Below are 22,773 nucleotides of genomic sequence, written 5' to 3'. Positions count from 1 at the left end.
ACAACCATAAATAATGTTATCCATCATCACGATCCACTCTTCCTTCCCCCCCTCCAAACTACCACGTCGGACATAGTAAGACTGTGCCATGCAAAATAAAATTTATGTTGATCTTTAATTTCTCATTGGAAATATTTGGATAAGTGGTTGCAGGTTTTCTATTTCACAGTTGCTCCTCACAGATTATATAATTACATTTTATTTTACTACAGTGCCAAATTTGCAACCGATCGCTTGAAGATCTGAGTGCTGGGGACAACCTCTGGGTTCACCATCACACTGTGCATTGCGAGAGGTGCTATGATAATGCAAAGGGTGAGTGACAACAATTATTATGTCTAATTAAAAGATTGGCCTGGCTTTTGTGGCATGGAGCTTACTGAATTATTTTCATAATTTTTTCATAAATACTGGCTGATTTGGGGGGTGCCTAGCAAATGTGAAATTCGCAAACATATTGGACCACGAAGTCTGGCATTAAGGCAAGAGTTAAGTTGAGTTTCCCAAAAGCCTACATTGGGGAATCTTCTCATGGATCCCATGCGGGTGTTTGATCTTCAAACATTGAAATTAAATTTGCTAATTGGTATTTGATTTGCTGGTGAAAATTCTTTACATACATTATGGTCTTGACATCTGAAAGAACAAAGTGTGAAATCAAGAAAGCCATAGATAGACACAAAATGCTGGAGTAATAGCTTTAGAAGGATCTGTATATGTAGCCTAAGTATATATCTATCTTTTATATTACTGAAAGTCTGATCTTGACCGCTTTTGGCTCACTGTGCTGCGATTTCAGAGAGAACGCTGCCACCTATGGCTGTCATTTTTGGCCACCTCGCTCAGAGCCCCCCTCCGGGACCAGAGGATTTTTCCCATCGATGAAAAATCAGAGAGATGTTAATGTTTAAAAAAAATTAGCCATTCTCTCTGCTGCCCGTGCTGGAGGGAGGGGGAGGGACTATAAAACCAGGAAGTGGTGTGCCTCACTCAGTCTCTGCAAGATGGAGGAAGCCAGGAGGGGGTCACGTCTCTCTGAGCTCTGAATAACACTGAACACATGTCTACTCAAATGTGAGTGCCCTTAATGTGGTCTGAAAATGAAAATATGGTTGGTTTGAAGTAAAAATGCACTGCAATTGGTTGTTAGGGTTGAAGTAAAAATGCACTGCAAAGGATTGTTTGGGTTGAAGTAAAAATACACTGCAAAGGGTTGTTCGGGTTGAAGTAAAAATGCACTGCAAATGGTTGTTTGGGTTGAAGTAAAAATGCACTGCAAATGGTTGTTTGGGTTGAAGTAAAAATGCACTGCAAATGGTGGTTTGGGTTGAAGTAAAAATGCACTGCAAATGGTGGTTTGAGTTGAAGTAAAAATGCACTGCAAATAGTTGTTTGGGTTGAAGTAAAAATGCACTGCAAATGGTTGTTTGGGTTGAAGTGAAAATGCACTGCAAATGATTGTTTGGGCGGGTTTTGGGTTGAAGTGAAAAGGCACTGCAAAGGGTTGTTTGTCTAAACTTGACAACTTCCTGTTTGCACTATATTGATTTTAGGTAAAACGCTACCACTTACGGCTGTGATTTTTGCCCATCTTACTCAGTTCCCCTCCTCTGATCAGGTGCAGGGGATTCTTCCCATCAATGAAAAATAAAAGTGTGCATGTGTTGAGAATCTCTCTCCTGTCAATCACGCCATGAAGGCCACACCTTTTCCGGTGGAAGGGGGAAGGATTATAAAACCCGGAAGTGTGGGTGTGGCTCAGTGTCTGCATGATGGGGGAGAGGTCACAACTCTGTCTGAGCTGTGAATCAACTGAACACACTGAATGTCTACTGAACTGTGAATGTGGTGTTTTGTGTGGTTTTATGGTGGTTTCACCTTGCTTGAAATGGTATTAAACTGCATTTGAATGTGGTGGCCTTGCACCCTGCATGAAATGGTATGAAACTGCATTTGAATGTGGTGTCATTGCACCCTGCATGAAATGGTATGAAACTGCATTTGAATTTGGTGGCCTTGCACCCTCCTTGAATGGTATGAAACTGCACTTGAATTTGATGGCCTTGCACCCTGCTTGAAGTGGTATGAAATTGCACTTGAATTTGGTGGTCTTGCACCCTGCTTGAAGTGGTTGGAAACTGCACTTGAATTCGGCGGCCTTGCAATCGGCTTGAAGTGGTAGGAAACTGAACCTGAATTTGGTGGCCTTGCACCCTGCATGAAGTGGTATGAAACTAAACTTGAATTTTGTGGCCTTGCACCCTGCTCGAAGCGGTAAGAAACTGCACTTGCATTTGGTGGCCTTGCACCCTGCTTGAAATGGTAAGAAAATGGATTTGAATTTGGTGGCCTTGCACTCGGCTTGAAATGGAATTTCAAGGAATAGCCGTGAGTCAACTGCCAGCCCACCAGCCATGAGTGAGCTGCCAGCACATCAGGCTTGAGGGACTGAGCTGCCACCCCAAGAATTCATTTGGCCCACATTGTCCATACTAGTCCTCTGGTGACCAGTAGTTCCTGCAGCCAACAACACCCATACCAGCTCTCCAGAAAGCCCCCCCCCCCCACTGGCCACCAATATTGGAATTGGTGGAGAGGCAGAATATTGCGTCGGGGGACCAGCCCTCCCGTGTGAACATGGGACCCGACGGGTCCCACTTAGTCTAATTAGGCTATGTAAGTTAGATCAGCATCCTACTAGAGGCCCTTCCTGCACAGATAGAAAAGCCCATGGATATCTTGTTTGTACAAATAGTTGAAAATTGTTTGCAATGCTCTTTATAAACTTGGGCTCATGTGAATTTCTATTGTCCATCTCCTCACTCTTGACCTGTCATCTGCGCAGAACAACTGTTCAGGCCTAGTTTTAGCAACACTTTATATTTAAAATATTCTGTACTGGATTCAAATCCCTCCACGTTCTTGCTCTGTACTGTGTTTGTGAATACCTTAAGTAACCCCCTCCCCAGATAATATCTTCAAAAGATATTGAGACATAGCAAATATTGTATTAAATTGATTGAGAGGGTTATTCAAAAGACAGCTCTCCACTGACAAGTGTCTTAAGCAGGCATAACACATGACTACATCGTCCAATAGAATAACAATATAAATAAAAGCATTTATACTGAGAGAGAAGAAGATATTCCTTGCTTTCTGCACATCTCTCATTCTGTCCTTTTCAATTTAATTGTTCTTCTTCTGGTGACTAAGGGCAATAATCTTTAATAATCCTTTTTTAATGTATTTTTATCCAATTATCTCTTTCCTCCTTTAAGCAGCAACTTAAAATCTTCCTTTTTGACTAAACATTTGGTTATCTGGGGTAGCGTATCCAATGTGGACCATCAGTTTTTTGTTTGATGTAATCTAGTGAAGCAACTTGGATCATTTTTGCACAATATAATGTAAGCTACCATTGTCCTGAGATATGGTGAAAAACTTTGTTTTGTATACTATCCAGGCAGATCACACCATACATGAGTAAACCAAGTAGTACAAAAAGACAATGAAACGCAGAATATAGTGTTACAGCTATAGAGAAAATGTTGATTAATAAAAAACTGCAAGAACAGAAGTAAAATGAAAGATCATCTTTCAGGTTTTCTTTCACACTGAATCTCCATAAACCAACATTTGCATTTTCTTTAATATCAAGTTTTTGGAGTAGATTAGGAACACAGAAAGAAATATAAAACGGGCGATGGTGAAACTGTTGCTCATTTCGTCTCACTCCTAGATATCATCTCTACTAAAAATAGAAATGGGAATATCAACTGGAATTGATGCAAGGTGTTCTTGGTTAATTTACTGCTGCTTATTTTACACTAAAAGACAAGGTCAACATTTTCTCAGCACTCAGATCGGCAGAGCGTTTACCACACTGTCATTCTTTCCTCTTTCAATCGACAAGATTCACAACTAAGGAATCTGTCTTTGTTGACTTTTGTTAAATAACCACTCTTTTATCAACTGCTTGTTGTGCTCTGCTTCTGATATTTCTTTCCATTGATGTCAATGGAACAAAATTTCAGTAGGAGGGAATATAATAGGCAGCTGGCATTGCTAATGCTAGCGAGCTGAGATCAATTTCCACACTTTCAAATGTCGTGCCACTTAATAATATAATACCTTCCCCTGCCCCCATCCCCCATCTTCTTTTCTTTTACATTATGGATCTTGGCCCATTAGGAGTACTTCTTTTTTTTAAAAATCTTTGATTGTTTAGGTGAAAACTAGACTGGCTCATTGTGACACATTTTTTTTGTATAAAAATTGCATTGTTATGAAACATTATTTCAATATTAACACAAAATGTGCCATTGTTATTGTTTTCTGATCCTGAACAACATTTCTGTTTTCTTTTGTAGCACAACTTGGGTACTAAATGGACCCTTGGAACAGAGTATCAGCTGAATCACAAACTCTAAGTTTGATATCTATCGGGAATGGACGAACATATTTACAAAACATTCACATTTTAGTGGTTATCTCATACAAATAATGTTGACTTTCTCAAAATCTAATTTCTGTATTCTATTTTAAAATAAAGGAATATGTATTTCACCTTGTAATGTACTATGGGGCTAAGCTGATAAAAAATCAACTTGTATTATGTAAAGGTAAAAAAATAATTCTGGTGAAGGTGAACCTGTCAAGAAATAATTTCTTTACTTGTTTGACAAATATTTAAAGAAGCATGAGTGTAGTCGGCTTTCTTTCTCAAAATACGATTCACCAGATTATGTGATTAAGAATCAATAACTATTCTGTGTTAATTTTGCTTTATCCTTTATCTGAAGAATAATCTCACCCATCAAATTATAAAAGGCTTAATAACTTTATAAGATAAATAAATAGAATAGAAATTTTACATTTAATTCAAACCTGCATTTCAAATTGTTCTTCAGTTTTCTTTCAGTTTTCTAATATGTAATTATAGGACTAAAACCAATCAGACTCGCGCATTCAAGATTTAACAGCCGATTGGTAAAGATTCAGATGAACTGGTATCTTTGATGACTGTGCTGCAGAAATCTTTGTATTTGCATGGCTATGTTTGGCAATATACTTAAAACAAATTCAATAAACATGATATTCATTAACTAATCGTGACACCCAGTATCATTAGTGCATTGCTAATTATGGCATGCACAGTCCTATTAGTATGATGCTACTCTGTCTTTAAAGGCTTGTATTGTCATTGGAAATCATTTATTTGCTAAATTTTACAGAAACTTATATTTCAATACGTACAGAAAATTTGTATATGTTATTATCTGTTTATTTCAATTATTGAAGTTATCTTCGTAACAAATAAGTGGTCAGATTTTTCTACCGGTGTGATTATAATAGCAGAAGCATAGACATGATCATTCAAACATGCACAATACACTGTGTCAAATATGCATTGCAAGTTGTGGATCGACCTGAAGGTAAAGGGAAATAATCAGGCATTTTTCCAAGTCTAACCACCAGCTTGGTAGTACTTATAAAAGTGATTTGAGTTGAATTCAACTTCAATTTATACTTGTCACATTTGATTGTCATAATGATTAAATAAAAGAAAATTTGCATTATTTTTCTGCCGGTAAAATGACATGAATATTGCCCATAGAAAAATATAGTCCACTTGGTCTTAAAACATTGAAAGAAGATTTAGATTTTTTAATGTAAAAAAAATGGTTTAAAAATATGGGACCTAAAAAGAAATTGGAATTAACTAGAGCACCAATCCATGATGCCCAATTGATATTTTTAGTTAACTCATTGACAAATAAGATTTCAAAAGCAGACCACATGGAAAAAAAACGATGACATTGAGGATGCAGAAATGCATCTGGTAGTGCTGCTGCCTCACAGCACCTGAGGCCAGGATCAAATCTATGTCTCTGGCGCTGTGAGGCAGCAGCACTACCAGCTACATTTCTGCCACACTATTTAGTTTTAACTCAATGTTAAGTTTATTTACTCATTTGTGGGAATTAGTTGTCGGTGTAGAAGGCCAGCATTTGTTCCACATCCCCAATAGACCTTGCATAGATTAGCCTGCTGGGGCATTTTGGAGGGATATTAATAAACCAACCACATTGCTGTAGATCTGTGATTGCAATGCAACCAGGTCGCGTTAAGATATGCAGTTTTATTCTCTGAAAAGCATTAATAAATCAAACAGTTTACCCTTACAATCTTTCATCATTATTGAACCTAACTTTAAATTCCATAACATTTTCCAAGTCACCTACTATGGTGGAATCTGAATTCATAAGAATATAAGACATAAAATGAAGAGTTGGCCATTTCGCACCTTGCACTTGCTTCCTTGTTCAGTAAGATCTTGGGAGCCACTATGTCAGTGCTATTTTCCTGTGGTACATTTCCTTCACAAATAAAAGTCTATATCAACTACTTAGGCCTTCAGAGTGCACACTCGTTATTATTATGTTGATCTAGATAACATGATTTACTCTTCCATCATCCGCTTTATTTCACAATCAGTCCTTTGTCATTTTGGCAAGTATACCTTTGCTCTCCATTATTCTAATAAGCATTGGGTTCAATCTCAAGATTTGCAGTACGTGTCTCTGTTAGATGAAAGTATGTGAAAAAATATTAGTTATTTGGTCATTCCCACTGTTTATTTCATTTTTGAAGAGACACAAAAGCTTTGAATTTGTGCTGTCCATGTGAAAAATGAAAAGAGGAAAAGGGTTGTGGGTGAGAGGAAAGGATTGAGGGACAGCCAATTATGAAAGAGAGAGAGCTGGTGGAAATCCAGCTATCACCCCTGACATTCAATGGTTTTACCATCACTGAATATTCTCTGGGATTCAATACTCTGGGATTATCATTGAACAGAAACTCAAGTGGAGTAGTCACGTACGCAATGTCAGCATGGTGGCGCAGTGGTAGAGTTATTGCCTTACAGCGCCAGAGACCCGGGCTCAATCCTGATTACAGGTGGTGTCTGTATGGAGTTTGTATATTCACCATGTGACCACGTGGGTTTTCCCCCGGGTGCTCTGGTTTTCTCCCACACTCCAAAAGACGTACAGGTTTGTAGGTTACTTGGCTCTGTAAACATTGTAAATTGTCCCTAGCGTGTAGTATAGTGATAGTGTATAGAGATCACTGGTCAGCGCTGACTTGGTGGACCAAAGGGCCTGTTTCCATGTTGTATCTCTAAACTAAACTAAACTAAACTAAACAAAACTAAATGTCACTTGGAGAGTAGATTAGAGGCTAAGAATCCAGTGGTGAATGACTCATCTCCTAACTCCCCAAAGCCATCATCTACAAGACTGGAGTCAGGGGTGTGATGTAATACACTCTAATTGCCTGGATGAGAGTAGCTTCAACATTACTCCATCACTCCAAGGCATAACATGATACAGGACATAGCAGCCCACTTCATAGACACCCCATCCACAATCATTCACTCACACTCATGTCATAAGGAATACGAGTAGAATTAGGCCATTTGGCCCATCAAGTCTACTCCGTCATTCAATCATGGCTGATCTATCTCTCCCTCCTGACTCCATTCTCCTGCCTTCTCCCCATAACCTCTGACACCTGTACTAATCAAGAATCTATCTATCTCTGCCTTAAAATTATCCACTGATGGACTCCACAGATTCAAGAGAGTTTATTGTCATGTGTCCCAGATAGGACAATGAAATTCTTGCTTTGCTTCAGCACAACAGAATATAGTAGGCATAAATAAATACAGAACAGAACTGATCAGTGTGACCGTATACCAAAGAATATATATATACACACATAAATAAACAGATAAAGTGCAATGGGCTATTAATGATCAGAGTTTTGTTTGAGTTGAGTTTAATAGCCTGATGGCTGTGGGGAAGTAGCTATTCCTGATCATGGATGTTGCAGATTTCAGGCTCCTGTACCTTCTACCTGAAGGCAGTGGGGAGATGAGTGAGTGGCCAGGATGGTGTGGGTCCTTGATGAAGCTGGCAGCCTTTTTGATAGATCCCCTCGATGGTAGGGAGATTAGAGTCGATGATGGACTGGGCAGTGTTTACAAGTCCCTTGTAAGCACTCCCTGTGACTGAATGGGTTTCCTCCCACAACCCAAGATTAATTGGTCACTCTAAATTGCTCCTCTTAAGAATAAAGGGGAAGCGATTTAAGACTGAGGTGAGAAAAAACTTTTTCACCCAGAGAGTTGTGAATTTGTGGAATTCCCTGCCACAGAGGAGGCCAAGTCATTGGGTGGATTTAAGAAATAGTTAGATAGAGCTCTAGGGGCTAGTGGAATCAAGGGATATGGGGAGAGGTCAGGCACAGGTTATTGATTGGGGACAATCAGCCATGATCACAATGAATGGCAGTGCTGGCTCGAAGGTCCGAATGGCCTCCTCCTGCACCTATTTTCTATGCTTCTATATGTAGTTTAAATGGTAGAATCTGGGGAGAATTAATGGGGATGCAGGGGAACAAAATGTGAAGGGTGAATGGTGCTTGATGGTTGGCCTGGACTCTGTGGACTGAAGGGCCAGTCACCATAGGGTACATATCTATAATTCATGGTGCTCCTTCTGATTTTTTAAATTAATGCTAAATCCATGTTCGATTACATTTTTGCATCTTTTATTTTCAAACTGGGATTTTGTCTAAATTGGCTTTGGTGTTTCAGCTTCAATTGTTACCTCAATGATTAAAACGTAAATATTCAGACGTTTATTTGACCATGCAGGTTTTGTGTTGATTAGGATGAAAACTGCAGGTGTTGGAGATATAGAAATATTGCATTTCAGGTAACAAGGGGTGGCAATACATTACCCAATTTAGCATTAGAAACTTTTTAGATCTTGAAATATTTTCAACAAGCATTCATTGATTATTGAGCAAGGAAGAATGTGCTGGAGGAAATCAACGGGTCAGGCAGCATCTGTGGAGAGAATGGATGGAGTTAGGTTGAGGTTGAGACCCTTCTTCAGATGGATTGACAGCTGACATTTTGGGTCGGGACTCTTCTTCAGACTGATTCAAAAGTTCCAGCACTTTGTTTTTTGCTCAAGATTCCAGCAACTGCAGTTTATTGTCTCTATTATTGGCTTATTTTTCTTTTTATCTATCACTAGACTAAGTGGGACCTGTTGGGTCCCTGTCACACGGGAGGCTTGATCCCCAACGCAATCCGTTCCCCCAACATAATATTCCACCACTCACCCGTAGCACCCAATTGCACAGCACGGCTCATTTCCTTTCATCCCCCTGCACTCCACACCCCTCCTCTTCGCCCTCCCTTTTCTTTCCCCTCTCTTCCTCCCCTACCCCAATCCCTCCCTCCCTCTCCTTTCCCCTACCCTCCCTCCCTCCCTCCCTCCCTCCCTCCCTCCCTCCCTCCCTCCCTCCCTCCCTCCCTCCCTAACTCCTCTCTCATCCCTACCCCCCTCCTATCCCTCTATTCCCCACCTCCCCCACTCCTCACCTCCCCCTATCCCACCCACTATCCCTCCTCACCTCCCCCACTGCCCTTGTCTCCCTCTATTCCCCATGCCCTACCTCCCCCACTCCCCTTCCTCGCCCTCTACTCCCCCTCCTCCCCCACTCTCCCTCCTCACCTCCTCCCTCTTCTTTCCCCTCTCCTTAACCTCCCCAATCCCTCCCCCACTTATCCTTTCCCCTATCCTCAGTCACACCCCCTCCATGACTCCTCTCTCCTCCCTACCCCTCTCCTCTCCCTCTATCCCACCTACTCCCCACTCTCCCATCTCACCTCCCCCACTTTACCCTCCCTAGCCTCTCCTCTCCCTCAATCCCCCCAAACGAACTCCTCACCTCCCCAGGATCTCGAGTTGCCGCTCCTCTCCCTTCTTGCGTGCCTCGGAGGAGCATCATCCATCGGCGCCCTCAGAGCCAGGCTCAGGCCTCGGGATCCCCGGCAGGAAGGCCGTGCCAGCAGGAAGGTGTGCCGCAAACGGCAGGAATGTGGGTGCCTGCAGGGAGGCGGGCCGCGCCGGCAGGAAGGTGGGCGCCGGCAGGAAGATGGGGGCCAGCAGGGAGGCGGGCCGCGCTGATAGGACGGTGGGAGTGGGCATGGAGGTGGGCCACGGTCAGTGACTGACAGCAGAGAAGATCAATCTGCGCATGCGCGGTTTTTAAGATCTTTAAATCCTAATAACTTTTGAAATATATCACCAATTGGACCAAAACTTGGTGCATTTGCAGCACCGGACAACAGTGAGCAAGGTGGCTAAACATCGTAGCAGAATCGCGTACCATTTTTGCGCAAATGTTAAAACAATGCAAACCAGAAGATAAAAAGATGAGAGTTTTAGTTATGTACTAGACCAAGTGGGTCCGGTGGGTCCCGTCCCCTCAACGTGCGGTTGCTTGGGGATGGGCAGCCCGCAGTGTCACACACACACTAACCAACCCCTCACATACACACACTAACCACCCCCCACACACACATACTAGCCAACCCCATTGATATTATATTAATATTATTAATTCGCTCCTTTTACCCCATCCCCTGCCCTATCCACTTGCGTACAGCGCCCAACTAGCGAGGGAGGGGGGTAGAGAATGAGGCACAGAGATGGACACAGAGAGGGAAACAGAGAGGGACACAGAGGCACAGAGAGGGACACAGAGTGGGGCACAGAGAGGGACACAGAGAGGGACACAGAGTGGGGCACAGAGAGGGACACAGAGGCACACAGAGAGGGACACAGAGGCACAGAGAGGAACACAGGCACAGGGAGGGAGGGGGCTGAGAGGGAGCGGGGGGGGCTGAGAGGGAGCATGAGGGGGGCTGAGAGGGAGCGTGAGGGGGGCTGAGAGGGAGCGTGAGGGGGGCTGAGAGGGAGCGTGAGGGGGGCTGAGGGGGGCTGAGAGGGAGCGTGAGGGGGGCTGAGAGGGAGCGGGGGGGGCAAAGAGGGAGGGAGTAGAGTTTGAGGGGAGGGAGGGTGCGTTGTCAGAGGGGAGGGCTGGTTGCAGAACCATACAACATATAAACATATAACAATTACAGCACGGAAACAGGCCATCTCGGCCCTACAAGTCCGTGCCGAACAATTATTTCCCCCTAGTCCCATCTACCTGCACTCAGACCATAACCCTCCATTCCTTTCCCATCCATATATCTATCCAATTTATTTTTAAATGATAAAATCGAACCTGCCTCCACCACTTCCACTGGAAGCTCATTCCACACCGTTACCACTCTCTGAGTAAAGAAGTTCCCCCTCATGTTACCCCTAAACTTCTGTCCCTTAATTCTGAAGTCATGTCCTCTTGTTTGAAACTTCCCTACTCTCAATGGGAAAAGCTTGTCCACGTCAACTCTGTCTATCCCTCTCATCATTTTAAAGACCTCTATCAAGTCCCCCCTTAACCTTCTGCGTTCCAGAGAATAAAGACCTAACTTATTCAACCTTTCTCTGTAACTTAGTTGCTGAAACCCCGGGAACATTCTAGTAAATCTCCTCTGTACTCTCTCTAATTTGTTGACATCCTTCCTACAATTGGGCAACCAAAATTGTACACCATACTCCAGAATTAGTCTCACCAATGCCTTGTACAATTTTAACATTACATCCCAATTTCTATACTCAATGCTCTGATTTATAAAGCCTAGCATACCAAAAGCTTTCTTTACCACCCTATCTACATGAGATTCCACCTTCAGGGAACTATGCACAGTTATTCCTAGATCCCTCTGTTCAACTGCATTCCTCAATTCGCTACCATTTACCATGTACGTCCTATTTGGATTCATCCTGCCAAGATGTAGCACCTCACACTTATCAGCATTAAACTCCATCTGCCATCTGCCATCTGCTTTTTCTTCTTTCTCCCCTAGATTTTGGATCCAAGTGCTACCCTTCTCTGCCTCCTGCCTCACACTCTGTCTACTAGCTTTCTCTATTTGAGTCCCTCCCCCCAACCATTCTAGTTTAAAGTCTCCCCAGTAGCATTTGCAAATCTCCCCGCCAGGATATTGGTCCCCCTCGGGTTCAAGTGCACCCTGTCCTTTCTGTACAGGTCACACCTTCCCCAAAAGAAGTCCAAATGATCCTGAAACTTGAATCCCTGCCCACTGCACCAATCCTTCAGCCACGCATTTATCCTCCACCTCGCTCCATTCCTACTCTCACCGTCGCGTGGCACAGGCAGTAATCCTTGCTCCTGGCTCCAGGCTGCAGATTGCAGGCTGCAGGGTTTTTTTCAAATGATTTTCAGCAGCGGCGGACGGGAGCTGAGACCGACCCAAGAGCTCTAATACAGGGCCCGACTTGCTCGTTCTTCACTCGCAGCGCATGCTTCAGCGATGATCTTCGGTGTTCAGTCGACGGGGCAACTTTTTAACAACGGGCGGAGGAGGGAGGGGTGGGAGTGACGTCAGCCACAGCGTGAGCAGACGGCACGGCAGGCAAGCAGATCCATTGTCACGTCATCAGCGAAACAAACAGCTATGAATTCAAATTTTGTTCGGATTTGTAGATTTTTATTAATAACTCAAGAAATAAAGCAGGAAATTATCAAGTAACCTGACTTTTGCCTCCGGGGGTAAATCTCTACCGGAATATGTAAAAATATTCCCGTTAGCGCGTCGTTTCTTCGAGTAGATGTGATCACACACACACACATACATACACACACACACACACACACACACACACACACACACACACACACACACACACACACACACACACACACACACACACACACACACACACACACACACACACGCGCACTCACACACGCGCACGCACGCACATGCACACACACGCACAGGCACACACATTTCCACATCCAAGATCAGAGTTTTATAGTTATATACTAGACCAAGTGGGTCCTGTCCCCTTGCTGGGGGGGTGGGGGGAGGTGGGGGACAGATGTTCACGGGGAGAATGTGTTAATTCCACACAGATATCTAAAGACGAAAACCCAACGACACACAGATAAACTCAAGATCAGGATCGATCCTGTGTCGCTAAAGCCTCGCAGCAGCTGAACTAACACCATTCCCACTTGAAATATATATACACAGATATGTGTGTGCTATGAGTGCTACACCGTAGAATTTATTGGTATATGCTATTGGCCAGACATGCTCCAATACAGAGTCATAACGTGTTACAACATGGAAACAGGCCCTTCGGCCCAATTTGCCCATGCCGACTAACATGCCCCATCTAAACTAGTCCCATCTAAACCTGCCTGCTTTTGGCCCAAAACCCTCTAAACCTACCATATCCATTGTTCTGTACCTTTTCATATCTCTGGTTTCCCTCTACACTGATTCTCAGTCTGAAGAAGGATCTCGACCCGAAACATCACCTAGTCCCTTTCTCTAGAGATGCTGCCTGACGCGCTGAATTATTCAATTTTGTGTCTATCTTCAGAAAAGAAACACAACATGGACCGAGAAGGAAGTCTACGTTAGAGTGTAAATTCAAAGCCAAATTTGGTGTGCTGGATAGAGTAAAAATAGTGAAACCAAACATAAAGCATTTAATTTGAACCTATTTAAGAAAGAGCTGCAGATGCTGGAAAAATCGAAGGTAGACAAAAATGCTGGAGAAACTCAGTGGGTGAGGCAGCATTTATGGAGCGAAGGAATAGGTGACGTTTCAGATTGAGACCCTTTTTTGGACAATACCTGCATACTTTTAAAATCTCAAGGAACAATTAAAACTTAAGATAATGCGAGTCTACATTTGCAATGATTCATTTTCAGTACTAGAGAGAATAATTAAAGAAGAATCCTGACCCAAAATGCCATCTGCCCTTTTCCCTCCACAGATGCTGCCCATGGCCGTCTGAAGGGGGGGTGTGTGGGGTGCGTCTGCACCCCCCTTTTTTCCCCCAGAGTAAGAAAAAATCCAGAGGAAAGAAAAAAAAAAGAAAATCGAAATTTTTTTTTCCCGGAAAACAAATCTGGCCCGCGGGATAAGGGAGTGCCCATTTCACCAGGCCCGGGAAGGGGCGGGGGGTGCGGTGTCTGCCCGCCTGGTCCAGCGTCTCCATCCGCGGCGTCGGAGCTTCACCAACGGCTTGCCTGGCAACCAGGAGACCGTCCTCTGGGCGACCAGGACCGCTGGGCCCACGCCACGCCCACTGGGCCCAAGCCACCCCCGCTGGGCCCACACCACCCCTGCTGGGCCCACGCCACCCCCGCTGACCCCCGCTGGGCCCACGCCACCCCTGCTGACCACTGCTGGGCCCACACCACCCCCGCTGGTCCCAAGCCACCCCCACTGGGCCCAAGCCACCCCTGCTGGGCCCACGCCACCCCCACTGGGCTCACGCCACCCCCGCTGACCCCTGCTGGTCCCACACCACCCCCCGCTGGGCCCAAGCCACCCCCCGCTGGGCCCAAGCCACCCCCACTGGGCCCAAGCCACCCCCACTGGGCCCAAGCCACCCCCACTGGGCCCACACTGCCCCCACTGGGCCCACGCCACCCCCGCTGACCCCCACTGGGCCCACGGCACCCCTGCTGACCGCCACTGGGCCCACGCCACCCCCTCTGGGCCCACGCCACCTTCATCTTCGTCCCCCCCCGCCAGAAAGAGGGGGGGGGGGGGATGTGGGAGGGGGAGAAAGAGCTGGGAAGGGAGGGGAGAGATATATGGGGGAGGGAGTAGGGAAAGGGGGATTATCTTTAGTGAGATTGCAAAATTAAGGTAGATTTTATAGCTATTATATTTTCTCCTCCATATGAATAATTTTAAACAATATCAAATAATATCAAACAATTGGAACTGCTTTCTTTTTCTTGATAATAATACTGAAAAATATGAATTCCATAGTTTGTGACATAAATATACATTTTAATGGGATCATTATATACAGATGTAACATTTCCATTTCGAGATCGGGGGGGGAGGGGGTGGGGGCAAATATGCGTCAAGCTGATAGCCTAATCATTAAAGAGTTAAAAGATAGCCTAATCGATAAAGAGCTGAGTACCCTGGTACCCCCCTCCCCAACAAACACAGCCAGACCCCAGTCTGCAAAGAATGGACCCTGCACCCTCTCCTTCTCATTCACCACCTCACACCTACTTAAGGCAAGACTCCAGTAATGAAAAGAGTGGACCCTTTCCCACCCCCGCCAAAACCTCACATCCAATTACTCATTTTTAACCAGTCCCTGCAAAGATGCACTGTCCCTGCCTGCATCAAAGTCTCCACTATTGTCCTTGTACCCAAAAAGGTAAGGATTACTGGTCTTAACGACTACAGGCTTGTCGCACTGACCTTTCCACCCATAAACCTCTCTCTGCCTTTACATTTCACTCCTCTTTCAAATCTGTTCTACTTATCTACATTCATTTTTCTTCTTAACTTTTTAGTCATAAAATGATGCAGTGTGGAAACAGGCCCTTCAGCCCAACTTGTCCACACCGACCAACATGTCCCATCTAAACTAGTCCCACTCACATGCGTTTGGCCCATATCCATCTAAATCTGTCCTATCCATGTACGTGTCCAAATGTCTCTTAAACATTAGGATAATCCCAGCCTTAACTACCTCCTCTGGCAGCTCGTACCATACACCCAGCACCCTTTGCGTGAAAAAGCTACTTCTCAGATTCCTGTTAATTTCTGAAATATTGGTCATAAAGTTGGTTCATAAATGCTCCAAAATAAGGCTCAGAATGCATCAGAGAGCATCTAAAACCCCAGAGCTTCCAGGGCCCTTAAGCGGGCCCTGGACCCTGGCATCGAAGGACTTCACGCTTTGCGCTCATGATGTGCGCAGTGCGCACACTATTTCACATTAAATATTTTGTAATCCTGTCATGTCAACCCCCTTTTTGGAAACCTTCGTACGGGACTGCTGCCTGACATGCTAAATTCCTCCAGCACTTTGCTTTTTGCTGAAGATTCCAGCATCTGCAGTCTCTTGTGGTCTGCAATTAACAGTTATCACTTTGCATAAGAGCACTTAGAAACCCTAAACATTCAGGGGTGGATTCAGTGTTGAACCCCAGACAGAAACCTGTGATCGAGCATCACCTGACAAAATTCTTTCATTTTTACATATAGTCACTCATCTGGTCTTGCTGGATATTTCTGTCACATTTATACAATGGGGAGTATGGTATGTGCCTTGCTGGCTCCTTGATAGCAATTAAAATGTGTAAAGCAAATGGACATACACACACAAGGTGCATGCGACTATATGTGTATAGAGATATCCAAAACACAGAACTGTGTTCTAAACATAGTTAAGTATGTATACATACAAATCTCTCTTCTATTTATAGAGTTAGGTCAAAGATCATCCAATGTCTCCATAATGACCAATCAGGTTAGAGGTTCCAAAGAGATTTCTGGCCAGTTCATGAGAAAAATAAATATATTGTAAATAAAAGCATAAATATAGAAATATAAATATATTGAAAAAAGACATGCAGAGGTGGATAAGCAAGAATGCACTATTTCAATGATTCAATTATACTTTATTATCACATCTACATAGGTACAGTGAAATGCTTTGTTTTACATACAACCTAGTAAAATAATACAGCAAATCTAACCTAGGCAGTACACAAGTGTTGCCACATTTTGGTGCCACCAATGTTACAGAAGTTCACTGAACAGTCCTATCTATAGCCTGCCCCTGCCGCTGCTCATGGCAGCAGCCCAATCCCCCCCCCCCCAACCACCACCAGGTTCTCCTTCGTTGTCAGTGCTCCCCCCCCCCCCCCCCCCCCCCTCACCAGGAGATCCAGCTGGGTCGCACGGATGGAAATGTGCAACACTGGAGAGCATTAAGGTCAAGTCAAGCCAAGAGAGTTTATTGTCATGTGTCCCAGATAGGACAATGACATTCTTGCTTGCTCCAGCACAACAGAATATTGTAGGCATAAATACAGAACAGATCAGTGTGTCCATATACCATAGAATATATATATATATATACACACACATAAATAAACAGATAAAGTGCAATAGGCTGTTATAGATCAGAGTTTGATTGAAGTTGTGTTTAATAATCGTCTGATGGCTGTGGGGAAGAAGCAATTCATGTACCTGGATTTCAGATCCAGGTTGCAGATTTCTGGCTCCTGTACCTTCTACCTGATGGCAGCGGAGAGATGAGTGTGTGTCCTTGATGATGCTGGCAGCCTTTCTGAGGCAGCCAGATAGATCCCCTTGATGGTAGGGAGGTCAGAGCCGATGATGGACTGGGCAGCCTTTTCCTATCCTGGATGCTCAGGTTGCCGTACCAAGCCACAATGCAACCGTTCAGCATGCTCTCTACATCTGCATTGAAATTCAATGGAGATGTGCGGGGCAAGATTTATAAACACGGAGAGTGGTGGGGGCCAGGAACGCATTGCCAGGGATGGTGGTGGAGGCAGATACAATAGTGGCTTTTTAGATGCTTTTAGATAGGCACATGGAAGTGCAGGGAATAGAGGAATATGGATCATGTGCAGGCAAATTAGATCAGTTTAACCGAGTATCATGTTCAGCACAAATACTGTAGGCTGAAGGGCCCAATCCTGTGTTGTACTGTTCTATGATCCATTGCTGGCAGGACATCGGGTCTTAAAGTGAGAAAATAAGAAACTGTATATAACCATGGGCCCAAAGCAGACTTTACAGAGATGGCACCAGAACTAGGCAACTCTCTGTGCGCTGTTCCAGAAGAGGACCTATTGTACTCATTTATGGTATGATTTGACTGGATAGCATGGAGAACAAGCTTTTCATTGTATCTCGATCTAGGTGACAATAACAAACTAAGGACATACACATTTATTTGAGTTCAACATACTGAAGGCAAAATATGCAGGTCATAGAGTCAAACAGATGGAAGCAGGTCCTTCGGCCCAACATGCCCACACCGATCAACATGCCCCATCTGCATTAGTCCCACCTGCCTGTTTCTGGCCCCTATCCCTCTAAACCTATCCTATCCATGTACTTGTCGGAATCTTAAATGTTGCAATAGTACCTCTATTACCCCCTCCAGCAGTTAGTTCCATGCACCCACCACCCTTTGTGTGGAAAAGTTAGCTCTCAGGTTCCCATTAAATCTTTCTGCCTTCACCTTAAACATATACAGCATCCTCTGGTTCTCGATTCCCCTCAGCAAAAGACTGTGTGTTTACCCGATCCAGTCCTATCATGATTTTCACACCTCTATAAGATCACCCCTCATCCTCATGAGCTCCAAGAAATGAAGTCCTAGCCTGCTCAACCTCTCCTGATAGCTCAGTCCCTGGAGTCCTGGCGACCTCTTGGTAAATCCTTTCTGAACCCTTTGGAGCTTGACATCATCTTTCCTGTAACATAGTGACCAAAACTGAACACAATATTCTAAAGGTCACTGGACTAATTATACAGAAGGCATACACAGGTAGCTGATCTGTGCAAGCTGAAGGAGATATGCATACATACTTGGCTGATCAGTCAGGAGGCATACATCTGCACTGATTACACAGAAGGCGATGTGCACACATACCTAGGCTGGAAATATTGCTGCGTACCCAGATACTTGGGTTCATTATATTTCAAGGATGCCGGGTTGCCGCGTTGAAACTAACACGGGGCAACAACAGAAATATAATGTGTTGGAAGAATCTGCAGATGTTGGTTTACACCGAAAATAGACGCAGAATGCTGCAGTAACTCTGGAGAAAAGGAATAGGTGACGTTCTGGGTCGAGACCCTGCTTCAGGGTAGAAACATAAATCCAGTGGTGTGGGGTACTGATGCTGGAATAAGTAAACGGCCAAGGAGGGGGTGTACAGATAAGATGTCAGTGGCTCGGCGTTCTTCCAAGATGACAATGTATCTTTTTGAGATGGTTTGAACCTAACCCCAGTTTTGAATAAAATACTTTCAGATTATACGTAGACACGCACAGACACACACATGCACGGATACACACAGACACACAAAGACACTCATCGACAGACACATACAGACACATAGATATAGACACATACAGACACATAGATATAGACACACACACAAATACACACAACGACATATATAGAGACGCAGACACGCAAAACGAAGTCAGCGGGTGAATTTATTGCAAGAAACAGTCCCCACCCCGCAGTAGTCGGCGCTGTCATGGAGGGGCGGGTATTCTAGTGTAGAGGAGGGTTCTGCGATCTAGCTCGTCGCAGTGTTTTGCAGCTCTTTGTTGTGTGTGAGGAGAAGAGGAGGGGAGGGGAGGAGGCAGGGGGACACGGATTCGGGAGGCAGCAGCTCCGCTGGGCAGGTGTGGGTAGCATGGAGGCGCCCCTGCTGAAGATGATGGGGACCACGGGGGAGGTGAGCTCCAAGGTGAGCGCCGAGCTGGAGGTGAAGAAACTGCAGGAGCTGGTGAGGAAACTCGAGTGGCAGAACGAGCAGCTGAAGAGCCGGGCGAACGCCGCTACCGCTGCTGCCGCTGCTGCCGCTGCCGCCGCCGCCGCCGCCCCTCTGCAGGTCTACCTGGGCTCAGGCGGACGGCACCAGGCTCCCGCTGCCGCTCTACTCCACACGATCCCGGGATCGGCTCACCTCCACTGCCCGCCCCCCGGACCTGAGTCCCGGGCAGCCAGGCTGCTGCTGCTGGACGACATCGACACCCTGGACCTGGACAACGGACGGTGCAGCGGCGACGAGGACAGCTGGTATTGTCCCCCCCCCCCCCCCCCCCACCTCCCCCCGACAGTGGTTGCTGAAAGATGTCTTCAACTCTCCCTTTCTCCCCGTTCCCATCACCATCATCAGCCCCTTTCCCTCTCCTCATGCACATCATCCCTCCCACCTTCTCCCTTTCCTTTTATACCCCCCTCCTCCCTTTCCCTCCTCTATCCCCCCCTTTCCCTCATCTGTCCCCCCATTTCCCCTCCATACCATCTCCTCGTCCCCATCAATACCCCCTTCCCTTCTCGCTCACCTCATCCCCCCCCCCCACCGTTCTCAGCTTCCTTCCTTTTAAACGTCCCTCTCTCCCCTTTCCACCCTCTATCCTCACTTCTTTCTCTCCTCTAAACTCTCCCGTCCTCTATCCATCCCTCTTTGCCTACTTACCCCCTTACCTCTCCCCTTTCCATCCTCTATCACCTCTTTGTTTCCTCTAAACCCCCCCTTTCCCTACTTAATCCCACCTTGCTTTCCCTTCCCTCCCACAGTTCCTTCCCTTACCCATTTCCTTCGCTTCTTTTACCCCAATCCTTCCTTTCCCTCCCTCCCCTTCCACTCCCCTTCCTTCCCTCCCTCTCCCCTTCCTTCCCTCCCTATCCCTCTTCATTCCTTCCTTCCCTCCCCTTCTTTCCTTCCCTCCACCCCTTCCCTTCCATTCTCCCTCCCACTCCCCGTACCCTCCTCCTCATTCCCCTTTCTCTGCTCCCCCTCCCCGTGCTCCATTCTCACCATCCTCCCATTCCCCCTTCCCCTCCCAATCATTCTTCCTTCCTTATCCCAATATCATCACCATCCCACTCTCCCACCTCATCTTGACCCATCTCCTGCTTTTGTGGCCATCCTCCCTTTTGCCCCTCTGTCTCTGTTAACTCCCTGTCATCCTTTCTCTCCGTTCTCTGCCCTCTGTTGATGCCTCTCAGTTTCCTTGCCCCGACAATTTAGAAATATTTAGGGGACCTGCTGCGACTCTGGCAGGTGCTGGCAAGTCGCCGAAAGAATTGAGGTGGGACAGGCCCTTTAGTCACCCCTCGGCTCTCTGATTTTTCTTCTCCACCTTCTTCAGTTTCCCATTGCTCCTGGTCAACTTCCCCATCCCCTCTCCCCACTCACCATTCAGGCCCAATATTTTTTTCTTTCTTCTTGATAGGCAAACAAGATTCCCTTTCTGCCCTATTATATTGCCTTGTATTGTGTTGGTGGTTCACACTATTATGAGTGTTGTAGAGTGTTAGATATTATTGCTGATGTTTCATCTATTAGATTTTCTGTCCGTTCTGCGTTCATGTTTTATAGGATCTGCCAAATGCCACAGCATTTCTTTTTCAGTAAAAAACACCGTATCATCCTGTTATTGTGTCTAGGCTGATTGGTCACTAATTTTTATCCTCTTTCTGTGATATCTTATTTGATGTAATCTTCCCTTTGATTGACCATGGAGGATGTGTATTATTAGATTCTAGATTGGCTTCCTCATAAAAAATTTAAACACAGTTTAAGACCATTGTGTGTTGGAAGTAGTTTGCTGCTTGTCACAATTTGCAACAATTTTTTTATAGTCCTCGCGCTAGAAACCTCCAGTGGTGGAGTTTATGTCTGAGTAGGGAATGCTAACAATAGCAAAACCAAGGAAGGAGGAGATCCTTTAATAAACTCCCGGTTCGCAATTTTAGCGCTGTCTGATGCTGCACAATAACTAATGGATTATTGCAAACCTTGTGTGTGTATTCTGTTTTGCTTTGTTGACAGTTTTGTGCAGGACCTTCTAAAAATTATCCGATGGGATGGATGTTGCTTTGCCCCAGAGTTGCCAAAGAGGAACTTAAAAGCATTAGAAATGCCACAATTATAATACATTGGCAGGCAATAAATAAACAATATGCTTAATACAGCCACAGGAAAAAACACCAATTAAATTATAACAATGTAGCTGTCTAAAGCACATGGTTAATCTTTTAATACCCATTGGTCTTGTAACATTTTCATTGATCATTAGAATGCTGCCATGTAACTTCAGGTGCCCAATACACTATAATGTACGTTTACAAGAAAATAGTTGTGAAAATAAGAATTTAATTGCATGTAAGGTATTTAACCAAAATGGAGTTAGCAAACCTAAGACTTACAGCCAATTCCACATTGTTCATACAATAGTGGCACATTGCTCTAACTACCCAACAGGTCCCAAACATATTACATTTCAATCCAAACAAATAGTGGGTAGGGCTGCAAAATCTGTCGATAATATGCAACTTTATGCTTCACAAGAACAACAAAGGGGGAGATGACAATCTGTTTGGAGGTTGTGTGGTTTGCTTTCCTTGTGGACCAGGTCGAGTTGGAGCAATGTTTGTAGGAGCTTAGAAGCGCAAGTGGGGACCTCATTGAAACTTACAGAATAGTGGATGGCCTGTGAATGTGGAGAGGTTGTTCCGCTGGTGGGAGAATCTAGGACCAGAGTGCATGGCCTCAGAATAAAAGGACACGCCTTTGAAAAGAAGGAGGAAGAATGTTGTTAGTCAGAGTGTGGTGAATCGGTGGAATGAATTAACTGACAACTGTGCTGGCTAAGTCCTGGGGTGTTTTTAAAGTGGAGAATGACTGGTTCTTCATTAGTAAGGGTCTCAAAAGTTACGGGGAAAATACAGGAGAATGGGTTTGAGAGGGAAAGATGGATTAGCCATGATTGAATGGTGGAGTAGATTTTTTGGGCTAAATGGCCTAATTCTGCTCCTATGACATGAATTATGAACAAGAATTACGTCAAGGGCCTTCACCGTTCCAGGTGATTGCCCTGCCCCTGAAGGAGAATCTCTCTGTTTAAAATATACACCTTAGACTATGTACATCCCCGGGCTTCCAGTGATGGCGTCATGCTGGATATTTTATTAAAGACAAGCACTTCCTCCCAAATTCCTGGCTGTTTGGCTCCATCTTTAACATGCACCAAATTGCCATGTAATTGTGGTAGGGAGAGCTGGCTGCTTGACTCTCCTGAAGCTCTGCCTGGGAGATAAACTGGAGGCTGGCACTTCTAACAATTCAGTACTGCTACACTGATGTAGTCAGTTACATTATCCGTTCAAGTGCAAATCAGACAGTGAAAATTGAGCCAATCTGGCAT

General features: G+C 44.9%; 2 protein-coding genes across 9 annotated transcripts in view; both read left to right on the top strand.

Annotated features, from left to right (window-relative positions):
- scel (sciellin) overlaps positions 1 to 5,702 on the top strand; it is a 73,560-nt gene extending 67,858 nt beyond the window's left edge. For all 7 annotated transcript variants that reach the window (XM_033022956.1, XM_033022954.1, XM_033022957.1 and 4 more), the window contains 2 exons: positions 213 to 315; positions 4,371 to 5,702. In XM_033022956.1, the coding sequence (XP_032878847.1) occupies positions 213 to 315; positions 4,371 to 4,387 (120 nt within the window). In that variant the 3' untranslated portion in view covers positions 4,388 to 5,702. The remainder of the gene's footprint in view (positions 1 to 212; positions 316 to 4,370) is intronic.
- Positions 5,703 to 19,196: 13,494 nt separating this feature from the next.
- The window catches only part of slain1 (SLAIN motif family member 1), a 117,123-nt gene continuing 113,546 nt past the window's right edge, over positions 19,197 to 22,773 (top strand). The window contains exon 1 of one of the 2 annotated variants that reach the window (XM_033022949.1): positions 19,197 to 19,636. In XM_033022949.1, the coding sequence (XP_032878840.1) occupies positions 19,251 to 19,636 (386 nt within the window). In that variant the 5' untranslated portion in view covers positions 19,197 to 19,250. The remainder of the gene's footprint in view (positions 19,637 to 22,773) is intronic. The other variant, XM_033022950.1, reaches the window with a different exon arrangement.

This window comes from Amblyraja radiata, chromosome 6 (assembly GCF_010909765.2).
Source record: "Amblyraja radiata isolate CabotCenter1 chromosome 6, sAmbRad1.1.pri, whole genome shotgun sequence".
NCBI classification, from domain to species: domain Eukaryota; kingdom Metazoa; phylum Chordata; class Chondrichthyes; order Rajiformes; family Rajidae; genus Amblyraja; species Amblyraja radiata.
The sequence above is the reverse complement of the archived record's forward strand: the minus strand, read 5'-3'. Positions and strand labels throughout refer to the sequence as shown.